This window comes from Pezoporus wallicus, unplaced genomic scaffold, assembly GCF_028554395.1.
Source record: "Pezoporus wallicus isolate ANWC-B61680 ecotype Strahan unplaced genomic scaffold, APGP_CSIRO_Pwel_v1 contig_5785, whole genome shotgun sequence".
In the NCBI taxonomy this organism is placed as follows: domain Eukaryota; kingdom Metazoa; phylum Chordata; class Aves; order Psittaciformes; family Psittacidae; genus Pezoporus; species Pezoporus wallicus.
In genome coordinates, this window is record NW_026641150.1 from 6,581,310 (window position 1) to 6,598,950 (window position 17,641).

At 38.5% G+C, this 17,641-nt stretch overlaps 1 protein-coding gene across 2 annotated transcripts in view; it reads left to right on the top strand.

Moving 5' to 3' along the window:
* The window catches only part of MGAT4A (alpha-1,3-mannosyl-glycoprotein 4-beta-N-acetylglucosaminyltransferase A), an 80,003-nt gene that overhangs the window by 17,784 nt on the left and 44,578 nt on the right, over positions 1-17,641 (top strand). For both annotated transcript variants that reach the window (XM_057422215.1, XM_057422216.1), the window contains 2 exons: positions 13,978-14,145; positions 16,650-16,790. In XM_057422215.1, the coding sequence (XP_057278198.1) occupies positions 13,978-14,145; positions 16,650-16,790 (309 nt within the window). The remainder of the gene's footprint in view (positions 1-13,977; positions 14,146-16,649; positions 16,791-17,641) is intronic.

The window sequence follows — 17,641 nt, forward strand, 5'->3', positions numbered from 1 at the left end:
CTAACCACCCCCCTTCTAATACACCCCAGGATGCCATTGGCCTTCTTGGCCACAAGGGCACAGTGTTGGCTCGTGGTCATCCTGTCGTCCACTAGGACCCCCAGGTCGCTCTCCCCTACACTGCTCTCTAACAGGTCATTCCCCAACCTATACTGGAACCTGGGGTTGTTCCTGCCCAGATGCAGGACTCTACACTTTCCCTTGTTATATTTCATCAAGTTACTCCCTGCCCAACTCTCCAGCCTGTCCAGGTCTCGCTGGATGGCATCACAGCCTTCTGGCGTGTCAGCCACTCCTCCCAGCTTAGTGTCATCAGTAAACTTGCTGATAGTACACTCAATTCCCTCATCTAAATCATTGATGAATATATTAAATAATACCGGTCCCAGTACTGACCCTTGAGGCACTCCACTAGTTACAGGCCTCCAGCTAGACTCCGCCCCATAGACTACAACCCTCTGGCTTCTCTCCTTCAGCCAGTTCACAGTCCACCTCACTACCTGATCATCCAGTCCACACTTCCTCAATTTAGCTGTGAGGATGCTGTGGGAGACTGTGTCAAATGCTTTGCTGAAGTCAAGGTAGACCACATCCACCGCTCTGCCATCATCCATCCACCATGTTATTTCATCTCTAAACCATACGTGAATCTGTCGTTTGGAGTTTTTTGTTTTGTGTTTTTTTCCAAATGCAGACCTATCTGTGTGTTCTAATGTTCCTTCTGACTAGGAAGCTTGAATGATTACCAGGTTGATTAGAAAAACTAGTTTACTGTTTGTGCACCCTCATTTGGAAGAGAAACACTTTCAATAGGAATGCTTTTACTGTGAGCTTTTATGGAAATTTGTTTTCTCATTCAAATCCCTTTTCCAGTTTTAACTTGCCAAATCACTACAAGGAGAGCAGACAAGGAAAGTCTGCTTTCATGAATTCTGTTACAGCAAAGAACATGATTTTAGTAAATTGAATTGGAAGTTCAGTGGGTTATAAAAAGGCAGTGTGCAGAGAAATATTTAATTAAATAAAAAAAAAAACAAGCAACCCAACCAAACACACCCCACATCCGCCCCCAAACATACAGAAAAATCCCAATCCAAACAAACTGACCTCACCCCCCCAAAAAAAAAACCCAACAGTAAAACGTAAACCACAACCAGTAAACTCCAGACCACTAACTAGCATGGATATTTGGGTTTGCTAGCTTGAATAGGTATATGTGCTTGTTTATAGAAAGTTGTTGAAAATGTCTGATTGAGGTCTGAGGAGAAAAATGAGATGTCATGGAAGACTTGTAGCCAAATTCACTGTGAGGGGTTGAATTACAGATTTGCTGATGGTGTAAACAAATCTATTTCAGGTGAAGGGGTTGATTCTTGGTCTCTTTTATCTAATGTGAGAGAGTTATGTTTTACCAGGGTTAGGTGTTGGTGTTATTTTTAATGTTGAAATTATGATATGATGCAGAGATACTGATCTTTACATTGTGAAGCCACGCTCTGCTAGGATCAGCATAAGCAGTTATGGCTTCTTTCATATGTCATGCTAGAAATTGGTCTACTTAGCTATTATGTAGTTTTAAGAAGATATTCTCATTTATTAGTAGCATTAAAGTGTATGTATACACACTCATAAACTAAATGGTGGAAGCAGACATACTACGTGGATGCAACATGGATGCTTAATGCACACATTTCTTCAGAAATGTAGAATGGATTGTTTTATTTTAATATGTTAAAAAATGCAATGGAAATGCTTTCTTTCAGCATATGTCCTCCAGCCCTTCACTGTTGCCAAGAATGCAGGCTAGATATTGACCTAACCTGTATCTTTAAAGTGTGTTTCAGTGTTACAATTGTAATGCTTGCCTAAACTGGAGCTTTGTGCTTGCTTGAGCAGTAGATTTTCTGCATAAGATTTTGGTCAGAGTTGTAGCTTGGTTTATTAATTGGTAGTTTTCTTGAAAAAAATAATGGTGACATAATGATCTTTGTAAAAGCTGTCACTGGAAATTGGGTTCCTGTTTTTGAGGCAATACTGTGATGATGTTGTTAACCACTTCCTAGTTTCTTTTGTGCTGTTGTATACTTTGAGTCTCATGCAAGACAAGTGAAAAATATCAAAGTGGAGGGTTTCAGTGAAGGTTGTTGGAAGGTAATTTTTTCTGACACTGTGAAGAATTAATGCCCAAATTACACAACTTCAATGGTTTGCATACCCACCTGAGCTCTTCTTTTATTAATTTCTTAAGCTGAACTTTGTGCTATGTATGCCTACAATAAAAATTGTATTAATTTTCCTTGTACAGCTTTGTTTTTTGGGAATAGAATCTATGAAGCTTTTATTTATTCCTCAGTGTTTCTGTTCAGGCCCAGAGATGTGTTAAACGCTGATTGCTTATTGTGGAACTGATTTAGCATACGATTTCAGTGACCTTTTTATATCACTTTGCCTTTAAAGAAGAAACGGCAGCACAGTTGACAGTGCTTCTTAGCACTGGGAATAAAATAAAACCCAAATAGCTGGAACCTAAAAAACCTTGAGGATTACATTCAACCACAGAGTCTTGGGTGGTGTTGTTTACTAGGCAAAGAAGTGTGAATGCTAGTTAATGGTCAAATTGGGACAAATAAATTGCAAATGTGATATTTTCTTAGGTGTCTCCGTTGTTTTTTTGTTTTTGGTTTTTTTTTTGTTTGTTTTTGGTTTTGTTTTGTTTTCAATTACCATAGCTTGCTGGTTTTTGTTTTAAAAGAAGACCTTCAACACAAGTGCTGCTAATAACTCACACAAATCATGTGTTTAATTATCCTTATTGTCTGAAGCCAGTGCACAGACAAGAACACCATATGCTTCTGTTGACTTGACCTCCTTAGTTGTGAGTGTCTGGATTTTCTGGTGTATTATTCCATTTATTCCTTGTGTCCGAAGGAACATTCAAACCCTCTGTCAGCCCTCATCAGTGGAGATTAGAGAGTAGTGTCATCTGTTTTCTAACATGCGACGTGTCATAGTGTCACAGTTTTATAACTGTAGATTTTTTTAAATTGTGACCTTTCTGTGTGGAACAATTCCAGTAGAGAGGCAAAGGTGAGCAATTGTGTCTGGAGACGTTTGGAACTGTTCCTGACTATTAAAATACCCCTTAAGTAAATCATTCATCAGTTGTCACAATTCTGGTTTGGTTTCTTTGGCTTTCTGATTGCTTAGGATTGTTTTTCCTCTGGGAAAATATTTTATTCTGTAGCTTTTTAGGAAAAAAAAAAACCAAACCAAAACAACCCAAAGCTGCCTGATTTACTACTTTGTGCTTCTATTTTGATTGGTGAGCTGTAGCATTTTTAGCTATAGATATAAAAAAGGGGGTGGGGAGGGAAGTGGGCTCTCAGAGTCTGATGTGTTTTGTACTCCCTTTTTTCTGCTTGCTTTGTGCAGGGGGTTTAATTTTTCAAAAGAATGATTACAAGTAAAATTGATTCTGAAGTTTACATTTCAAAATAGGAAGGTTTTACCAGTTGGTATTACAAAGGATCATATTCAGATTGCTTTAAAAATTTTAGTGAGAACAACTTTAACTCCTGCTGCAAAGGAATGTTTAAACAGAAGTATCTGGACTGAGATTGGATCAGGCACTGAAGGTTTCAAAGCAAACACTTCAGACTTGTGCTAATGCGTTAGGATTGGAAAGAACAAAAAACATTATTTGTTTATACAGATCCTTGCCATGCAAAATGTGAACAAGTTGCAATGAAAAATTAAGTAATTATAATTATTGAGTTTTTGGTGGGGTTTTTTATTAATAAAGTTTGGAAAACCTGCAGAACCTTAAACCCAAGCTGTTCTTCACAGTGAAAGCTGCTTGAATAAGCAGTTTTCATAATACTTTTAGTCCTAATAAGTACATTTCTATGTGCAAAACAAGGGCAATAAACAGTAATTCTACGGGATTGTATTGGTAGATTGAAATACCGGATTGCTGAAATGACCTGTCAATTTGAGTAACAAGATCAGGGATAAACGAATGATTTGCCTGCTTGTTTTCCTGAATCTTGATACAAGCCCTTTTTTGTTTGTTTCATGAAGCAGGAAATTTTTTGTCATGATTAGTAGGATCTATTTTTGTACATAAATCATCTACGTTACTTTACTGTCTTTAATTCCACAGAATAATAAACTTGCAAAACAATCACATATTCTCCAATCCCTTCAAAATAATAAAACAGTGTTACGAATACGCATAGCTAAAAAGGCCCACAGGATCCAGTGTTCAATGAGGACTGATTTAATATGACCTTGAGCTGTTTTCTTAAGAGCTTTTATTTATAGCATCTGTTGTTAGCATTTACAGTATACTGCATTATTCTGTATTTGCATGGCTGATTACTTTTCTGCTTCAGATTGTAAAACTCATCATAACTTGCTTGTAAAAGGTTTTGATTTCACTTAAGAGCAAGGAAGCTAATTAGCTTATGTTGAGTAGTCATCCATGGTAATATGTTGTAACATTTCAAGGACACCATCTATCAGCTTTTAGGCAGTTTTGATACAAAATCAGAATCTGATTTGTAAGCACAATTGAGATCTGATTTTGGGGGGCAAAGTTTGTTAACACCTTCTTTAGTCTTCGCTGTTTGGCACTGCTGATTATAAATATGATTTGTGCTTATGTAGAGATACTGACACTTGATCATTACCTCAGCTTGTTACTATGTTTTGCTGTTTTTGTAAGCCTGAATGTCATGGGTGGATTCTGGAACATCCTTATTATCTCTCTTGTGTAGACAGAGCTTTTTGGCCATTCCTGTGTGATCGGTTTGACAATTCTTTTATTTACCTCTCAGGTGGATGTTTGAGAATTCAGTGCTCAGTTTGTGCCTTGTGAGTATCTTCTGAGCTCTGGAGTCACTTACAAGGGGTGGTGGAGGCAATGTTTGTATTTCCTCAGTAAATGCCACTATGTATTTCTTGTCTGCACATCTTTACATCGGATGATTGTACAGTGCAGTGAGAGCAGGATGTCATATCACAGTATTGGGTAATTGTATTTACAGTTATATTTTGCAAAACATGCAAAAGAGGAACTCTAGCCTTTGTCAAAAAGAGTGTCAAGTTTTAAGATGAAATTGAAAATTACTGAAGTGCGAATGTACTATGAATCCCTTTTGATTTATTAGAGGTATTCAGGTGTGTAGTTTGTTGTTTTGCTTTTTTTTTGACTGACACTGGAAATAATTTAGTTTGCCACGTTTCAGCATAGCAGGATTTAAATTTAAAAGGATATCTGTGCAGGACAAAGATGACTTTGATCAGGTGAAACTACAATTATGATAGCTTGTGTGGGACTTGGGTATTCTGGATCAAGCATAGTCTAAAAAATACGTGTTGCATACGCCTCTGTGAGAGTGAAGTGCAGGTCAGTACAGGTATTGTCATGACTTACTGGATATTTCTGTACTTGGTATCACAGTTTCATGGATCACATAAAGCATCTGAACTGATTTCAGGGGAAGTGCAGGACTTACTCTTTTACTTTAAATAGCTGAAAAAAGAAAAATGCCATGGCAGACTGAACTTGCTTGCACATTGATGAATCCCAAACTCATTGAAGAGTAATCTGCTTTTGCTGCATCCACGGACTATATAAAATGCTCTCTGTCCATTAAGATCTCTATTTTGTATCAACCTGTAAATTAATCAACATCCTTAATGCAAGTGTAATGAATTAATACATGAAGTTTGTTACTGTCTCTGACTCTTTAGCATGATGTTTGGGGTTTTTATAATGGGAGTAAATGAGTTGTGGAATAGCCAGTCACAGAAGTACCTGAATTGGCACTTACTACAGTATATTCTCACAGATTCAAACGTTTATTTAATGTTATTTAGATAACTCTTCAACCGTGTATACAGAAAAATGAGACATTTGCAATGGAACCTTTAACTTGTAGACTTGTAGTGCAGTTTGCTTCAGCTGAAGCTTTTTTGCTTTTAGAGAAGGTGCAGGCTGTGAAGGTTTTGAGTGAGGGTCTAAGGACAGAAAGAGCCCTGGGGTTGAAAGAAGAAAACTGAAAGGGTTGTCACTGAGGTGGGCTGTAAACATAACTGTTACATTGGTGGACTTAGTACTGTTGCAAGTGAGACACTGTTCATTTGAATAATGATTTGAATATCCCCCTTTTGATACAGGAAAGGTCCTGCTGCATCAGGTATCTGTTCCTGCTTTTACCAGTTTTGCTAATATTTGTGTGCAGTGCTGGGTTGCCAACCAAAGCCTTTTGTGTATCAGACTCAGTCAATTTTTCCTGTTCCTGTTTAATGAACAAAGGGGGGTGAGAGGCTTTGACAGTTCAGTTGGGTAGGCGCAGGAAATAAAAAATCAGGCCTATAAAGCAGTGAAGCTAAGCCCTCTGTCCTTTTCTTGCTGCCTTTTTTGAGTGCCAAGTCTGTGTCTGGTTACCTTTTTCTCTGTGTGGCAGATCCGTCACTGAGGGTATCTAGCTGATTTGTGAGCTGGAGGAAGACTCAACTGCCTGCTATTGATATAGGAAGGCTGTAAAGCTTTTTCTAATCTTGTTGCCTGATGCATCTGCCTTTGGAGACAGCCAGTGGTAGCACCATAGAGCTCTTGAGTAAATTATAGCTTGTTTGTTTTTCTCTCTTTTTGCCTTTTTTTTTTTTCTTTCCCTCTCCCCTCCCCAGTACAGCCACTTTAGTTTGGGATTTGTATTTCCAGTTGTGGAAATGGCCTGTGATTTAACATATTTCTGAACCTGCTTGATTGATAAGATAAATAACAGCTTGCAAAACTTTCATACTGCTTTTTGTGTTGTTGATGGTGCTTCTTTTAGCAGACAGTAAAAGGCTTTCCTTGAGGGAGAATGGCAATACTGAGAATGGCTGAAATATTCCTGTCGTTTGTAAAGGTTCTTAACTAAATTCTGTTTTCTTTTAACCTCCTTCACCACACCCCTGCAAAAGCCCCAAACCAAACAACCTCCAACCCCCCCCCGCAACCCCCAACCCCCCCGTCATCACCCCCCACTCCCTCCCCCCCCCCCCCCCCCCCCAAATAAAAGGGAGAAGGGATGGGGCATATTGCACAGCAGCCACAGATTTTTATTGCTGTTTTTTTCTGTAGATAGCAGGTTTTTACTGGAGCCACAGGCTATCATTGTATGGCTGTTGCAGGCTACGTGGGGTAAGAAACCGTTGCAGATTGCAGAAATGCAGAAAAACTTCCCTTTTTAGATGGTGTCTGGCCCTTTGCCCACTGTTTGGACCATTTCTTGAGAGGCATCTATGGAGGGTCACAAGCATCTCTGATTCTGTAGTGCCTGTACCTCCTTTCCCTGGTGCACTACTAATAAAAATAGATACGTATGTGTATCATCTAGATACATGTTCAACTCCATATTCTGTGTTTTAAGATTAATAGCAACACATGCACATATATATGGGTTTCAAAAGTGCACTTGCGGTTGAAGACGAGGTGCTTAGGTTTTCTTTGATACTGACCCAGCTCTGTTTCCTTTGTAGATGGTTTATGGTGAAACTTCAAATAGTCAGAGGCAGGAGAATTTTGCTGATTCTACAGATGTTTGCACTCCACTCAGTTTAAAAGTGCACCCAAAGTAATTTCCTTGCATAGTTTTCATACTAGAATAGACTATTTCAATTGGAAGGGACCTATGGCTATTGTTTAGTCCAACCGCCTCACCAATTCAAAGCTGATGAAAAAGTAAAGCATGTTATTAAGGGCATTCTCCAAATGCCTCTGAAATAGTGACATGCTTGGGGCATTGAAAATTTCATTTTCCTAAAAATGTAATATGAGCAAAATAACCTAAGAGCTGTTGATACTTTTTAGTAAAGCTGAATACCCATAGAATTGCTTTGGTTGTGTTTCCAGAATGTGTTTGCCATTTTGTTGTTCAGGATGTGTTTCATTTAGAATTATGATACAGCAAGCGTTCTGCAGTATAGGTAATTTACTTCCAAGTCTTGACTTCTTCTGCTGTTTTAGTTGAGCTAAATTAATCTGCAAAATACTTTCATAGATTCAAGCTACAGCACATTTTCTGTTCCTTTGATGCCCTTTTTATCCCAAGGAAAAGCTCCTTGTTCTTAAAAGTCATGAGCTGAGGTACATAAACAGATAAGACTAGTAGTAGACAACCTCAAACTATGAAACTATGTGGAGATGTTGAGAAGCTCCATGTTGAGCTGAGCAACTGGGCATCTGGTTTAAAACTTTGCTTTATTAGCTGTCTAAATTTGGAACAAAAATCAAATGATGTAATCAAGACTGTGACTAAGAGGAGAATGGACAGGATTTGTAACTTAGGCAAGTGGTGTCTTTTGGGAATGTCTTTTTAACAGCTGCTTAGTAGAAGAACCATAAATAACACGGAGAAGGAAGAGTAGGCTGAGTGCTGAGACTCCATCTCTGGTCAAAACTCTGCAAACCTTTGCAGTTTGATTTGAATTTTGAATTCTAAAAACACTGCACCAGCTATCAAGTGAGCTTGTCTAAATTCCAGGTTCTGCCTATTTAGGAGAACATTTTGCAACAAGGTGAATAAAGTTGAGAAAACAAATTACTGAGTGAGTTGACATAGTGTTAACTTTCCAAGAATTACATAGCATGAAGCCAGCTAAAATATTTAGGTTTCAGCTTCTGGAGTTTAGTTGAAACTACCAGAGTTTGAGGGAGAGCAATGAAGAATGAATGCTTTCAGTTCTTAAGTCACTTCTTAACAAGGCATTTTTATTTGAAATGTCAGGGCTAGTTATTTTTATTTGATCTTTTTGGCTTCCAGAGCAAAGTATGGAAAAGCATCACCTTCTCATTTCAATGTAAAATAGTATATTAAATAAAAATGACTGCTGAAGCTATTGGAGACCAGATGAGTTTGGTATTGGCTACAGCTGCTGTTAGATGGATGTTAGGTATGTTTGGGATTCTTCCATCAGCTGTATAAGGCAAATAACTTGCTGTTTGAATTCCTCCTGTTTTTTTAAACTACTTTGGATTTCAGTATATGAAGAAAAGTCATTGGTAATATTGTAGAAACAGAAACTTTTTCATGATGATGACCACTGATCTCTGTGACTGCTTCCTTTATAGTGTTTTAGGCTCAGCATTTTTCTTTTTACTAGAACAGCAATGGAAAAAAATGGTTTGCTTTTTGACAGGAGATCAGTTCGATTTCTTTAGGGTTTAGAGAACCCCCTGAACAATAAAACACTAACTGGTCAAGTATGTTTTGAAAATATTTGCTGTACTACTGACTTTTTTTTGTATATACAATGCTTACGAGTCAGCTTGTCATAGAATATCTCAGTTGAAAGGAGCCTGCAACAATCATCCAGTCCAGCTGTTTGCCCAATTCAGGGCTGACCAAAAGGTAAAGCATGCTATTAAGAGCACTCTCCAAATACCTCTTAAACACTGACCGTCTTGGGGCACTGACCACCTCCAGGAAGCCTGTTTCAGTTTTTGACCACCCTCCTGGTGGAGAAATGCTTCCTAATGCCCAGCCTGAACCTCCCCTGGTGCAGCTTTGAACCATTCCTATGTGTCCTGTCACTGGATACCAGGGAGAAGAGCTCAGCACCTCCCTCTTCTTATCCCCTCTTCAGGAAGCTGTAGAGAGCAGTGAGGTTGCCCCTCAGCCTTCTTTTCTGTAAACTAGACAAACACAGAGTCCTCACCACTCCTCATAGGACATTCCCTCCAGCCCTTTTACCAGCTTTCTCTTTCTCTGAATGTATTCAAGGACCTTCATATCCTTCTTCAATTGTAGTGCCCAGAACTGCACATGGTCCTTAAGGTGAGGCCACACTGACACTGAACAGCAGGACAATCACCTCTTCACTAGCTGGTGATGCTGTATTTGATGCATCCCAGGGTGCAGTTTCCCCTCCTGGCTGCCAGGGCATACTGCTGACTCCTGTAGAGACCAGGACCTCCAGATCCCTTTCTGCAGGGCTGCTCTCCTGGCACTTTTCTCCCAGTTTGTACTCGTGCCCAGTGTCACTCTGCCCTAGGTGCAGAATCTGACATTTATTCCTGTTAAATTTCATACTACTGAAGATTGGCCAATGCTCTAGTCTATCTAGATTCCTCTGCAAGACATCTTGTCCCTCAAAAGAGGGACACTTTGGTATCATCAGCAAACTTGCTAATGGTGCATCCAACTCCTGCATCCAGATCTTTGACAAAAATATTGAACAGAAGTGGCCCTAGAGTTGAACCCTGAGGAATGAGGCTGGGAACCTGTCACCAGCCAGATGTAGCTCCATTCACTACAACCCTTTGGGCTCTGCCCTTCAGCCAGTTCTTCAACCAGTCACCATAATCCTGCTCATCCCACAGTGGGGCAGCTTGTCCCAGAGGATGCTGTAAGGGACTGTATGAAAAGCTTCACTAAAATAAAAAAATATGCATCCATCACCACCCTTCATCTGCAGGTGATCTTATCATAGAAGGATATCAAATTAGTTAAACAAGACTTTCTCTTTGTGAACCCATGTTGACTGTGCCTGATGACTGCGTTGTTCTTTAAATGCCTTTCGGTAGTACCTACTATAATCTCCATAATTTTTCCGGGAACTGAGCTTAGACTAACCTCAGGCTTGTAATTTCCTATGTCTTCTTTCGCACCCTTTTTGTAATTGGAATAACATTGACTAGATTTTAGTCAGTGAGGACCAACCCAGATTCCCAAGATAGTAATGATCAAGAGGGGTTCTGCCATAATATCCTTTGGCTCCTTCAATACTCTGGGATGAATCTTATCAGGCCCCATGGACTTGAAAACATTGAGATGATACAGCTGGTTCCTTACAATTTAAGTGTCCAGAAGTGGAAAATCATTGCTCCCATACTCGTGCCCTCCAACTCGGGGGGCTGGGCAGCCCAAGATCTGTCAGAAAAAAAAACATTGACTATCTCTGCTTTATTGTTGTCCCTAGTAGTCAGGTGACCATAACCATCAAGTATCAGTCCTGTATGTTCTTTAGACCTCCTTTTGCCATTAATGGACTTAACAAAGTCCTTTTTGTTGTCAGATTCAGCACTGTCCAGTTTCAGTTCTAACTGAGCTTTGGCCTTTCATCATGCATACACATTTCAGAAAGACTGCCTTGAATTTCTGGAGAAATTTTTACAGTCACTTGCAAATTTTGATTCCTTTTGAGGAAAAAAGTGAAATTTAAATTATAAATTGCACTTCTGTGTAATATAACAACATGTTTTCCACAAAAAGTCCTAATTCTTTGATGAAAATATTTAGCTTTCAAATTATTTCATATATTGGAGAGGGGGAAAAAAAGCAAATATAGAATTTAAGCTAATTCAAGGTTTAAATGAAAATAGATATTTAAATTTAATCTTGATGGCTCATTCCTAAGTCCTAAGGAATCAAAAACTCTGGAAAAACAAATCAGAGTATTTATAAACTCCTGATGCCTTAAGGGACACTTTTCTAAAGTCTGGGACAGGTGGTGACCACTATTGGTGGTACTGTGAGAACCTTCATCCACCAGTTCCCTCAAGACCCACAAATACATCTCATCAGGTCCCATGGAACCTTCAGGTGACTTAGATGTTTTTATGCATTGTCATCTTCTACAGCAGGCAGTTTTTCTTTCTCCGTGCTCCTGCCTTTGCCTTCTGCAACTTGGGAAGTGTGCCTGGAGCTCTTGCAGATAAAGATTGAGGCAAAGAAGTCATTGAATTCTTCAGCCTTCTCCATGTTCTGGGTAACCATGTGTCCCATTTCCTTCTAGAAACAGTCCACATTTTCCCTAGTCTTCCTTTTATCACCAGCATATCTTATAGAGGCTTGTATGCCTCCCTATCCTTGCTTCCACCCTCCATAGGCTTCCTTTTTCTGTTGGAGTTTGTCCAGGAGCTCCTTGTTTGTTCACACAGACTTCCTGCTGATTTTTGCCTGACTTCCTGTTTGTCAGGATCTGTTGCTCCTGAGCTTGGGGGAGGTGATCCTTGAACATTAACCAGCTTTCCTGGGCCCCTCTTCCCTCCAGGGCTTTATCCCATATAACTCTATGAAGCAGATCCCTGAAGAGGCTGAAGTCTGGTCTCCTGAATTGCAGGGTAGTGAGCTTGCTGTGCACGCTCCTTGCTGCCCTAAGGATCTTGAAATCCAGCATGGCCACTGCAACCAAAGCAAGCTTCACATTCCGCACAAGCCACTCCTTGTAGGTGAGAACAGGGTCCATCACAGCCCCTCTCTTCATTTGATCTAATGTCACTTGGAGAAGGAAGCTCTCATTGATGTGCTGGGATCTGAATCACACGTTTCATAGGGTTCTCACCATTTTCCCAGGAGAAGTACAGACCCAGCCACAGACAAGTTTAGCCTTTTTGAAGTAGGAAGAACAGTGCCGGTTTGTCTGCTATCCTGTACCATGAAGAAAGACAGGAAGGGAGACTGGATGCTACAGGCTGCTTCTGAGGGTATCCACTGCTGTAGAAACTCTTAATAAAACCTTTGGTAGCTCACCTGTTCTTCCCTATTTAGGCAGAAATTAAGATAGATCTATATAACCTGCCATCACTCATTCATTTTTGTGAGGAAATATTCATGTACTTGAGTGTGGTGTCTACAGTAATACAACTATGTATTTGCTTAGCTGTTAAAATTCTTTGTAACCTTACTGTGACCAGTAGACGTGGTTCCAAGCAATCTTTGATTTCTTTGGGTTATCACTGGCAAGAATGAATGACCTTCAGGCCAGAAACTCTGGAACATTTTCCTGGCCTTCTTAATACTGCTGACTAAAGCACCAAGTCCTGCTTCAAATAGCAGTCTGGATTCAGCCTTCAGTGTATAGTGTGCCTAGCTCCGTACTGTGGGCCAGCGTTTGTGTTCTGGGTTTGTTGGCACAGAAGCAATAACCATTTGGTTTTAATGAAAAAAGGAAAATAAGCTGGCATGGGAAATGTTTTTAAGAGGTAGTGAACTATGTTTTTGTTTTTCTGTCTTCAAAACAGAGGGCATTTAGCTAATTATGTTTTCTAAACATAATCACAACAGTATATCCCAATGACAAAAAAGAGAATAGATGTAAATTGAAAGAAGTTGGAGGAAATGCAGCATTATTAACAGCAGAAATTTGACTATAATTCCTTTTTTACTTCAGTGTAGCAACAGGAAGAGATTCAAATTGCTTGCAAAACTTCTGCTTCCCTACCGTTGCAGTACTAAAAGGCTAGTAATGGATAGGTAAATATCAGAAGAGAGATGTCACAGGATGACAACTGGGTGGTTAGAGTATTGATTACAAGGTGTGAAATCATTTGAGATACTTCAGTCTGTATCTGTAGATTGGCTGAAGCAGAGTGAGGATGGTGAGCAAGAGATTTGAGAAAATGACCATGGTGTTTCCTTCTCCCTTTTGGTCTCCTTTCAAAATATATACGTATGCATTTACATTAGCAGGATTTTGATCAAAATTTTGTTCTTGCATGCACTGACAATATCATTAGTGTAAACTTGGGTCTGAATTGGTATGTCTGAAATACTGCTAAATTGCACTCATTCTCTCAAAGTATTCAAAGGGAGCTTTCAGAAGGTATGACTCATGCTTTTGTATGGTACCACTCCTATTCTGCTGCTCAAAAGAAGTGGCTTGTGGGCATCTGTTCCATGAAAGGATGCAGAATTGTCTTGTGGTGCTGAGTAATGGGGACTCAAAGGTTGCCCCTGTCTGAGGCTACAGTGAGGACCATACTGTGCTCAGTGCCTGCTTTGTATTCCTGTCTAGTGCAGCTCACTCTTCCCTCCGTAGGCTGTGTAAATGCTAAGGTGCTTCACTCAGGTGTGATTGTGCTGGGCTGTGCTCTTGGTTGGATTTCAGATGCTGCATAGCTAAGCCATCTCTGAACTTTGTTGGATCTGTCTTTAGGTGTTTGTTTCCAAAAATAACCAGGATCATCTTTTTTCTCTCTAGAAAAGTTGATTGCATATCAACGGGAATTTCATGCTTTGAAGGAACGTCTTCGTATAGCTGAGCATCGCACTCTGCAACGCTCTTCTGAGCTGAATGCTATCTTGGAACAGTTCAGGCGTGCAGTAGCTGAAACAAATGGGAGTAAGAATGCAATGAATAATTTTTCAGGTACATACTGTGATTGAGCTATTTTTTATAACTCTGCAATACCAGTATCTCTTCCTACTACTGTAGAATAAGAAATCAATACTTAGAAAGCCAAATGAAACCATTCAGCAATACGAATAAAGAGTATGCAATGTGCTGTATTATGTGGGGATTCTTTTAGGGTTTTGTTTTTTCCAATTTCTATTCTTAATGATCTGCCTACTCATCATTTTTGTGACTTTAGGGACTGAATACTTATTCCACACCTAGCTCCCAAAGTTTGGAACTTGTAGTTACTTATTTAGTGTACTAAATATATTTTGACAATAATTTACATTACTTTTAAATAGAGCTTGAGGGGAAAGGTGAGCAAACAGAAGACATGGATTAACTTGAAGCAATTAGAATATGTTTAAAAGTCAGCTGGAATATGTAAAAACATACAGGTTAAGGTATTGGTTATGATTTGTAAAATACACATGTAATGTCCTATTTTAATAACTAGTGATTAAATGGTAAACTGTTAATCTTTTACCCTTTTTGGAGGTTGATGCTCAAGTTTACTGAGACCTGTGTTTGACAATATTAGAGAATACCTTTGCACTACTCACCAGATTATTGAAGTTAACTTTTAAAATCACACTATTACTGCTATAGTCACTCTAATTTTTCTAGATGGATAAATGAAAAACAAATACAAGCTTTCTGGCAAGAGGTCTGATTTGTAGGTTGCAGAAATTTCACTGTATTTGCTTAATGAGGAATATAAACCCAGAGAGTTTTGCAAATAAAAAAACCTGGATCAGTTTTTTTCAATCTACTTCCATTTGCGCTGTGGGTTGCTATTTTGTATGGATTTTTAATTTTATTTTTTTGTTCTGTCTGACACTGATCAACTGTCCAGCCTGATCCCCGTAGTTCCCTGGATCTCCAGGAATGGTGTGGATAAAGAGTACATTTAGCATAGTCTGTGTGGTTTTTACTGTTAAAGCGAACAGTCATAGAGGAGGTCAAGTTGTTTTGATACTGGATTTATGATTTATTACCACATTAATCTCTAAAAATGATTTAGTATGCTTTTAGACGTTATAGCTACAGGGAGTTATTCTCTTCTATGCAACTGAAGTTACTGATTCACATTTTTAATATTCTACTATGTCTGGATCCCAGCTGGAATATCCTTTTTTCTCCACGTGGAGCCATGATGGGAAGTCAGCTGAAGTCTGAGTTCCTCAGCTTTTGTACTCAGAACTTAATATTAGTTTGTTTTTTTTTCTTTTAAATTAAGTTTAATGTACTTAAGTATACATATTACTATGTGATATTTGCTATCTTTGAAGCTGAAAAAATTCCTTTATGTAGATGGTTACTCATTCATAAAAAGCTGTCATACTTTGACAGAATTTTTAATCCAGGTTTTGCAGTTGATGCTAAAGGAAATGGGTAACAGGAAAAGTAAAACGTAGCTGTATTAGAATCTATAAAAATAAGCATCTCTACTTATGGCATCTATTTACAAAGCTTTTTTTCAAGATTTTTAATGGTTAGAAATTTACTTTAACTCATATCTAAATATTAATAAAGCCCCAAATGAACCAAACGAAACTCCACAACAAAACCCTTCTATCTTTGTAGAAGCTACACTCAGAATCTGAGAGGAATGACATTTATAGCATTACTTTTCTCACTTCTTCACAATTCAGTTTTATCTTGGAAACCTTGGGTACAGTTTTTTACTTAACTTGATATTATAAAGTCCATAAGTTTTGAAAGTTCCATATGCTATCATATTTGTCGTTTGAAATAGGAGTCATTTTCACACTTGATGTAAGAAAATCAACACGTACAGCAGGGGAATTTAAAAACTGTTATTTGCAACTTTGAGAGCCACCTGGACATCCTGTGAGGCAGTTACTTGAGAAAGAGTGAGAATTATTTTAAGTACTCTAATGGACTAAATTAATTTCACGTTAGGATTTATTTTATTACAGAAACACTCAAAATCTCAATTGTATATTTAATGCTGTTTTTGTTTTGTTATCTGTATGTGCAGTGTATTCCAATATGTATTTGTAGCTCTGAAAAATTATCTGCAGTAGCATCACTACATGGTGATGTGCTCTGTAAGCGTAAGTAAAAATTTATCTAGGTAAGTAAGACTCCCATTTTGATTCATTTTGGGGTAAAAAACCTTGAACCAAACCAGAAAAACCCCAAACAATGAAACCTGTAACTAAATGGAGCATTCTTTACTTCTGTGATTACACACTAAGTCTTACATGATCGGGTAAGTATTAACTATATTTGTAGCAAGGTTATTTGGTGCAAAATAATCTCAGCTGTTGTTTATTAAAAAATAAAAGAGGAAAATACTTCCTTTGTAAAAGAAATATAATGCCTCAGTAAAATGTATCATTTGTTCTGTTTTTCAGTCAGGGCCAAGTTTGGAATTTTGGATGATTTACCACTGCATAAAATTTCATATTATTTGTTTTCTGCATCACTGATTTTATGTATGTTTGCAGATGAGACGCTGAAATTGTTAAAAGAGCTAACAAGTAGAAAATCTCTTCAAGTGCCAAATATCTATTACCATTTGCCTCATTTGTTGAAAAATGAAGGAAGCCTTCAACCTTCTGTGCAGGTTGGCCTTGGAAGGACAGGAGGTATGCTGATAAGATGTTTATTTTATGTTTGATATCTGGAGGACTTTCTAGTTTTAGTAATGTAATTTCCTGCATTCCTTGGTAGATCAAGGACATCTCATTTCACTTGTGTGATATTGATATCTCTTAGAATTCACACTGAATCCAAGATGAAAGGAGTTTGACTTCACTTTATTTTTTGCATAATCTCAGTCACAGCTCATGCCATGTTAAGGTGCACATTAAGAAGCATTTAGTTTGGATGAATTTTTTGTAACTAAGTAAAAAGGAACAAAGCTCAGGCATTACAGATTCTGAACTGCTAATGGACATATCCCTTTGGCTTTTCAGATTTGTGGGGCAATCATGCATGGATATAATTATTTTGGAGTTGATGTTTCTGGTTTTTTGAACAATGTATAGCTTAGAGTTGGGAGAACTAGGATAATCCAATATAATTGCATTGATAAAATGTGGACCTTCACTGAAGGGGATTAAAAAATCAGTGTTGTGCTGCAGTACTGCTAATCTACCCCCCGCCTTTTCCTTTTGTTTCACCTAATGTTCACAAATTCTGAGCCTTGATTATTAGAATAGCTCCATTGAATCCCACTTATGGAGCTCTATAAGATCGTATAAAGCCCAACCAATACCTCAAAGCATAGGTGTGTGTGACTAAGCTTGAAGGCCCCACTAATGAATCCTTGTTTCTGTTTGTACCATTTGACTTGAAGGGTTCATGTTATTGTCCACTAGATCCTTCTCTTTTCTTTCCCCCCTCCTTGCTTTTGAAGGAAGCATTAATTACTTCTGGCCTGTAATTTTATTCATTACTTCAGTACATTTGCTTGGTCCTTCTTTTAACAGAAGGC